General features: G+C 43.1%; 1 protein-coding gene across 1 annotated transcript; it reads left to right on the top strand.

Annotated features, from left to right (window-relative positions):
- The first annotated feature begins 4,527 nt into the window (after positions 1–4,527).
- On the top strand, positions 4,528–8,207 carry LOC124039247 (gamma-crystallin M2-like). The gene is made up of 3 exons (XM_046355163.1): positions 4,528–4,677; positions 7,168–7,410; positions 7,881–8,207. The coding sequence occupies exons 1-3, from the start codon at positions 4,624–4,626 to the stop codon at positions 8,154–8,156; spliced, it is 573 nt and encodes a 190-aa protein (XP_046211119.1). The 5' UTR covers positions 4,528–4,623; the 3' UTR covers positions 8,157–8,207.
- The last annotated feature ends 532 nt before the right edge of the window (positions 8,208–8,739 follow it).

Genomic DNA, 8,739 nt, shown 5'->3' with positions numbered 1-8,739 from the left:
TCTCGGGACGTGCTGGACCGTTCACTCATTGATGATTTCCTCCGTTGCCGCCAGGATTCCTCCTCGAGTGCGCCAGGAGGCGCTCGGTGAGTGGGGGGTACTGTCATGTTTTGTCATTTATTATCTTGTCTTGTCCCTGTGCTTCCCATTCTATTCGTTTCCCTCTGCTGGTCTTATTAGGTTCTTTCCCTCTTTCTATCCCTCTCTCTCCCCCTCCCTCTCTCACTCTCTCGCTCTCTCTTCTCTCTATCGTTCCGTTCCTGCTCCCAGCTGTTCCTATTCCCCTAATCATCATTTAGTCTTCCCACACCTGTTCCCGATCCTTTTCCCTGATTAGAGTCCCTATTTCACTCCTTGTTTCCCGTACCTGCCCTGTCGGATCCTCATTTATAATTCACCGTGCTGTGTCAATGTTTTGCCCTGTCGTGTCGTGTTTCCCTCAGATGCTGCGTGGTGAGCAGGTGTCTGAGTCTGCTAGGTTCAAGTGCCTTCCCGAGGCAACCTGCAGTTCTCGATCAAGTCTCCAGTCTGTTCTTGTCTTTACGTGTAGTATTATGCTTTTTGTTTTGTAAAGTTTATTCTGGATTAAATACTCTGTTTTCGCCAAGTCGCTTTTGGGTCCTCATTCACCTGCATGACAGTAGCTGTCTGCATACCACCACAGACCGAGGTTGGCATTAAAACCACACTCAATGAGCTGTATTCCGCCATAAGCAAACAGGAAAACGCTCATCCAGAGGTGGCACTCCTATTGACCGGGGACTTAAAACTCTAATCAGTTTTACCTCATTTCTATCAACATGTTAAATGTGCAACCAGAGGGGTAAAAAATTGAGACCACCTTTACTCCACACACAGAGACGCGTACATAGCTCTCCCTCGCCCTCCATTTGGCAAATCTGACCATAACTCTGTCCTCCTGATTCCTGCTTACAATAAAAAATGAAAGCAGGAAGCACCAGTGACTCGGTCGATAAAGAAGTGGTCAGATGAAGCAGAAGCTAAACTACAGGACTGTTTTGCTAGCACAGACTGGAATATGTTCTGTGATTCTTCCAATGGCATTGAGGAGTACACCACATCAGTCACTGGCTTTATCAATAAGTGCATCGAGGACGTCGTCACAGCAGTGACTGTACATACATACCCCAACCAGAAGCCATGGATTACAGGCAACATTCACACTGAGCTATAGGGTAGAGCTGCCACTTTCAAGGAGCGGGACTCTAACCTGGAAGCTTAAGAAAAAGAAGTCCCGCTTTGCACTCCGAAGAACCATCAAACAGGCAAGGCGTCAATACTGGACTAAGATCGAATCGTACTACATGGGCTCCGACGCTCGTCGGATGTGGCAGGGCTTTCAAACTATTAAAGACTACAAAGGGAAGCACAGCTGAGAGCTGCCCACTGACACGAGCCTACCAGACGAGCTAAATCACTTCTATTCTCGCTTTGAGGCAAGTAACACTGAAACATTTATAAGAGCACCAGCTGTTCCGGGCGACTGTGTGATCACGCTCTCCGCAGCCAATGTGAGTAAGACCTTTAAACAGGTCAACTTTCACAAGGCCACTGGGCCAGATGAATTACCAGGACGTGTCCTCCGAGCATGCACAGATCATCTGGCAAGTGTCTTCACTGACATTTTCAACCTCTCCCTGAGTCTGTAATACCAACATGTTTCAAGCAGACCAGCATAGTCCCTGTGCCCAAGAACACTAAGGTAACCTGCCTGAATGACTACCGACCCTTAGCACTCACGTCTGTAGCCATGAAATGCATTGAAAGGCTGGTCATGGCTCACATCAACACCATTATTCCAGAAACCTTAGACCCACTCAATTTGCATACGGTCCCAACAGATGATGCAATCTCATATTGCACTCCACACTGCCCTTTCCCACCTGGACAAAAAAAACATGCTATTCATCCATAGCCACTACAGCTCAGCGTTCAACACCATAGTGCCCTCAAAGCTCATCACTAAGCTGCAACTGGATCTTGGACTTCCTGACGGGCCGCCCCCAGGTGGTAAGGGTAAGTAAACAACACATCCGCCACGCTGATCCTCAACACGGGGGCCCCTCAGGGGTGTGTGCTCAGTCTCTTGCTGTACTCCCTGTTTACTCATGACTGCACGGCCAGGCACGACTCCAACACCATCATTAAGTTTGCTGATGACACAATAGTGGTGGGCCTGATCACCGACAGCGATGAGACGGCTTATAGGGAGGAGGTCAGAGACCTGACTGTGTGGTGCAAGGACAAGTTCCTCTCACTCAATGTGATCAAGACAAAGGAGATGATTGTGGAATACAGGAAAAAGAGGACCGAGAACTTCCCCATTCTCATCGACTGGACTGTAGTGGAGCAGGTTGAGAGCATCAAGTTCCTTGTCGTCCACATCACCAACAAGCTAACATGGTCAAAGCACTCCAAGACAGTCATGAAGATGGCACGACAAAAATATTTGGCATGGCAACTGCTCGGCCTCCGGACGCAAGGCACTACAGAGGGTAGTGCGTACGGTCCAGTACATCACCGGGGCCAATCTTCCTGCCATCCAGGACATCTATACTAGGCGGTGTCAGAGGAAGGCCTGAACAATTGTCATAGACTCCAGCCACTCTAGTCATATGCTGTTCTCTCTGCTACCGCACGGCAAGCGGTACTGGAGCGTCAAGTCTAGGTCCAAGAGGCTTCTAAACAGCTTCTACCCCCAAGCCATAAGACTCCTGAACAGCTAATCAAATGGCTACTCAGACTATTTGCATTGCCTCCCCACTGCTGCTGCTACTCTCTGTTATTATCGATGCATAGCCACTTTAATAACTCTACCTACATGTGCATAATTACCTCAACACCGGTGCCCCCACACATTGACACATTGACTCTGTACCGGTACCCCCTCTATATAGCCCCACTATTGTTATTTAATGCAGCTCTTTAATTATTTTTTTATTCTTATCTCTTACTATTTTTATAGGTATTTTCTTAAAACTGCATTGTTGGTTAAGGGCTTGTAAGTAAACATTTCACTGTAAGGTCTACACCTGTTGTAGTCGGCGGATGTGTTAAATTACATTTGATTTGAAGGGGTTATATAGGGTGTGGCCAGGGTTTGTTTGTAGGGGTGTTAACTGTTTGGGCACCAGAGTTTATCCACTTTGTGTTTGGGAAATAATTTATTTTCATCAATGTATTTCCCATTAGAGTCTAAGCACAATCTCTGGCTTTTATGTGTCTTCATTGGGTGTTGGGAGTTGTCAGAGGGGCTATCAGCTGGGTCCTGTGTTGTCTGTCCCACTGTGGTGTTGAGGCTGTGGTCCGGGTCTGAGGTGGCTGTTCTACTGGCTTCTCTGGGGCAGTGGCTCTCTCTCTCTCTCATATATATATATTATACACCCAATACCTCAATTTGGTCATATTTTCTACTCTGTTGCCCAAAAACGTTAAAAAAACACAAAGAAGCCAAACCATCTGATAAATCAGATAAATTACACTGCACAATGTGATAAAAGGATATCAATGAGCTACTTCAGTTGTGGAAAAAGAGAGCTACTTGAAACATTAAATCTATTGAAGCCTATGGGAATTTCAAGGCAATGATTGATTAAAAAAATAAAAGCTTATCAACATGAGTCACATTTGGTTAGAGAAACTACCAGAGTAGCAGGTTTTTGCCCGGGAACCGAATGGCTATTGTGTTTCAGAAAGCATTGTCTTTCTGCAGAGTTGAAGCATACAATTTTAGAGAGAGGACATGGGCTCTTTATCCTCATGAAAGGTTAAAGGATGAGACTGACCTTTTTAGCATCAGCTGGGCTTTGGGAACAGAACACACAAGGGCAACTCTTTCTGGCTTTTTCCCTTCCGCTCTGGGGTATGTTTTACAAGCCAAAGACAGAAGTCCAAAGCACTATTGCTTTTCACATAGACTCAGACACACAACTATGCCCTCCTTTTGACACAGACACACACACCACAGAACACTGTTATCTGTACATGGCATCAGAGTAGGTCTGCAGGCTATGGAAGCAAAAAGAGAACATATCACTCTAGATTACATCAACACAAGAGCTTGATTCAATCAATATCATCAGAATCACTTACACACACACAGGTCTATGAACAGAACACAACCGAGACTTCGTGACCTGCGATCAGGGAGAGGGAAAACATGAACCCACACCAAAATAAACTCTGATAAACCATTTGCATTTTCATAACATTCTATTACCAACGTTCAATAATCTTTTTCACATCAACCCCAAATATTTGTAGAAGATATGGCTTTGTTTTGTTTACTAGAGAGTACATGAACCGTCTCACCTCCTGTAAACGTTAATGGTTCTGTTGTTCACACTACATACCTAAAGGCCTTTTGTGTGATGTTTCAATGGGTGCATCACTAGGCCATGGCTGAACAAGGGTCTGTGTACAGAAAACATAGAATGGGGCAGCTATATGGGGGTGGATGTTATATATTGTATAGGTAAACTAGCACAGATTAGCCTATGGTTTGAGAGACAATGGGAATGGTCGGTGACGTTTAAAAAGGTAACATCTAGTCACTACGACGCAACAGAGCACTCTTGTCAGTAGAAGAGTATAAAAGGCCCTATGACACTGTTGGAGGCTACGGTGCCACCATCAAGTCCTCCAACCATGGGAAAGGTATGAGCCAACACACATTTCGGGTACTTGTTTGATGACTGCTGATAAAATTATGTAGAGCACCAAATGCTATTAAGGCGTATAAGTGAAGCGATTTGGCAAGTAAGCTACGCATACAGTTTATGAAGCTGTCAAAGATTTCAGTCGTGGAACTAATACCAATACATGGAAGGATGCGAGATACTTTTTTCCACAAAATTGTATTACTTGGATTATATATAAAAAAGATCCCATCTATACTCTATAGGATAAAACAGGAATCCAAAGAAAAGGTCAATTAACCTTCGGAATCGGGAAAAAGGGAACAGGTAACCTCTTTTGATAATGAGGGTAGTTAATATGGATCAGATCCTTTTTTTCAATTTTCACCTATAATGACATTCCCAAATCTAACTGCCTGTAGTTTCGGACCTGAAGCAAGGATATGCATATTATTGATACCATTTGAAAGGAAACACTGAAGTTTGTGGAAATATGAAATTAATGTAGGATAATATAACACATTAGATCTAGTAAAAGATAATACAAACAAAAAAACAATGCGTTTTCAGAAAAAGAATTGTTCCGTCATCTTTGAAATGCAAGAGAAAGGCCATAATATCCCTTACAGGCTGACTACACCGCTCGCGTTGCAAAATGTAGAAATATATATTATTCAATTATTGTACACCCACACTGCTCGCACACGCCAACAAGCGTCTGTGTTGCCAAACGGCTAAAATAGAAGTCAGTTCTATTTCTGACGCAGATCACGCTGCAAGGCCTGCCTCTGCCATCTCCTCATTGGTTTATAGAAGCAGGTACCCACGTGCCATCTCCACATTGGTTATACCCAAGTGGGTGACTGAAAGACGAACGAGGTCGGTGGCGGTAATGCACCTAATTTATGAAAGTTGCCAATTGCAATATGAAGTCAAGAGAAGAAAAAGCATAGGAGGAGAGATGACTAGAAACGATTCAGTTGACCGTTTTATGTGTGGATTAATTGTCGGAGTAGAGGACCTTGTACATTCCAGGTAAAATAACAACTCTATGTTTATATCACAAGACAAATTAGCTAGCAACAGCAAACTAGCTAAATAGGACAAATTAGCTAGCAAATGCAATCTATCAAGCTAAATTGCCATAAAGGTTTAATGCTTTTCTACCTGTCCTCAAATTAATGTAATTGGTTCTGAGTTTGTTTTGATATTTGAACCTGCGTGTCATGATCGCGTTTGGTGTGGGGGGACAAAATAAACGTATGCACGATGGCACACACGCGCAGCCGGTTTGGGTTCTGTGTTAGGGGTTTAGGTGGAATTTCGATTTTGGCCATTAGATGGCAGCAGTGTGTGTGCAAAGTTTCAGACTGGTCCTGTGAAGCATTGCAGTACTGCACAATATTTCCTATCAAGTTTGCCCAAATGTGCTGAATTGGTCAATTGATACATTTTGAATTATAGAGAACATACAAAAATGATATGGTAATACAAAGTTTAAGTTTACATACTCCCAGGAATGTCATACATGATGGCTAGTTAGCTTCCCTACAGAAAAAAAACAGTAACCTTCACACATCTAGATGGCCGGGTGAGGTGGGTGTGGGGCCAGAGACAGCAGGGTTTCAAACTGTTCCTATATTTGAATATAAAAGTTGATTTTATCAAACAAAACAATGCTACCTTTTATCTCTGGGACCTTCAGGATGACAAATCAGAGCAAGATTACTGAATGTAAGTACATTATTTACCGTCAGGGGTGAATGTATCAAACCAGTTGCCGTGATAGAATATTTTGGTTGTTGTGCACTCTCCTCAAACGATTGCATGGCAATTTTGTCACTGTAATAGCTACTGTAAATTGGACAGTGCAGTTAGATTAACAGGAATGTAAGCTTTCTGCCCATATAAGACATGTCTATGTCCTGGAAAGTTTGCTGTTACTTACAACGTCATTTTTGTCACATTAACAACCGTCCCGGTATAGGGACACCAATCCCGTAGATCCTTAGATGCACTCCAGGAGCACAACAAATTCGTAACATATTGCACAAATTGGATTTATCAAATTTGTATGATATCATAGAAAGCATTTCGTAATATATTACACAAAATTAATGACGTAGTACACAATTGTATGATGTTGTACACAAAAAAACAGTTGCGCATCTTTAAAATATTAATGGAGAAAAAACTGCTCTCAAATCTCAGATTTGGGGCACTAACCTATGGAGACCATACTAGTACTAGTATAGTAATGTTGGTTTCTAATTTAAACTGAACTGTTGTACCTTGCATTAACTTTCTCAAAAGTGAAGTTGCCTGCTTCACTTACATAGTTTACAGCATATATAAAAGGTGCAGTGAAATGTGTCCCCTATTGGTCGATCAAAACCACATCCACGAGTACTGCTTTCAGTCAAGCCATTCGCCTTTTACTATCATCATCCTTGACTCAGTCTAAATAACTCTATATATAAACAATTTTATACATTTCTGTTCTTCATAGATTATCTTTTACGAAGGCCACAACTTCCAGGGCCGTCATTATGAGTGCAACAGCGATTGTGCCGACACCTTCAGGCACTTCAACTCCTGTAACTCTATCAGGGTGACCGGCGGTCACTGGGTGGCCTACGAGAAGTCCAACTTCAACGGCTACCAGTACATCCTGAACCAGGGCGAGTACCCAGACTACCACCACTGGATGGGCTTCAACAACTGCATCCGTTCCTGCCAGATGTTCCCCCCCGTAAGTCAATCAAACTGATAGGGTTAACCCTGCCACACATCAAACAGTGCTTTAGAAATCCGCATCAATCACCAGCCTCTTGATGTCATTGATAGATAAGGAGAGGAGTCAAAGCATGAAAGTCTCCGTGGCGAAGTCCACAAGGAGATCCAGTCATTTTTTAAAGGAATGGGCTACACCCCCCCCCCCCCAAAATACTTTTATTCATTTTCATTCTATTCATCATCGCTCAGTGTTTTTGTCAGTTAAGAAAAAATATATTATGCTTCTATTTTGAACAGTTTGACTGAAAATCTGTTTCTAAGTGAAGCAAGTCTCTGGTATTATTCGATGTGTAGAAATGTATGTATGTTTACCTCTGCTTAATTCACACAGTGTAAAAAAACTCTACTGTGACCCGCTGTGATAATTTTACCCCAAATCCCTTCTTGTCCTCTCTATGCCCGCCGTTCTGTCTCTTCCGCCAACAGTACAGAGGAGCCTACAGGATGAGGATCTACAACAGGCCCGAGATGTCTGGTCACATGATGGAGTTCATGGACGACTGCCCCAACGTGTACGAGCGTTTCCGCCACCGTGACATCTTCTCCTCCAATGTCATGGAAGGCTACTGGGTATTCTATGAGCACCCCAACTACAGGGGTCGTCAGTACTTCCTCCGCCCCGGCGAGTACAGGGCTTGCAGTGATTGGGGCTGCCACAACCCCATGGTGGGCTCCTTCAGGAGAATGAGGAGTGGCCTGTAAGCTTCTCACCTATGGACTGTAACAAAGTGATTAAACGTGCTGGTTTTTAAACATGGCTTCTCTGTGTGATTTTCTTTTTATCTCAAATCATTGGAAAAACCAATAACAAAGTTACCTTGTGTGGTGATAATTAAGTTTCAGCAATTGGCAAGTGTTGGATAAACTGTATGGTTATTAGACAGGGAAATTAGATGCCCTAAAAGTCGTCTGCACCCTCATTAAAGGTTTTCTGGACAAATCAGTTGTGAACAAGCATGTCATAAGCACAACCAAATCAACATACAAAATATACTGTTAAGTATATCATTGATTAACTAACATTGACTGAATTAACTGCAAATCAGAAACTCATTGCAACACATTCAAATCTATTCAAAAGCTGTTTAGGAGGCCATAGTCATTTTCTCCCTCTGACTGTCTGTCTATACATTGCTAACCTCAATGCCAATAAAGGCAGATGTGGCAAATCTTATTGTGGGACTTCGGGAAAGTGCAGTTATAGTATTTTCCATAGAGAGAGAGATAGAGAGAGCGCTTTTGACAGAGACAAAGAGCTGCTGCTGTGGGCCAGTCCTATAGTATT

This window comes from Oncorhynchus gorbuscha, linkage group LG07, assembly GCF_021184085.1.
Source record: "Oncorhynchus gorbuscha isolate QuinsamMale2020 ecotype Even-year linkage group LG07, OgorEven_v1.0, whole genome shotgun sequence".
Lineage (NCBI taxonomy): Eukaryota > Metazoa > Chordata > Actinopteri > Salmoniformes > Salmonidae > Oncorhynchus > Oncorhynchus gorbuscha.
Note: the sequence above shows the minus strand (reverse complement) of the source record. Positions and strands in the feature narration are given on the sequence as shown.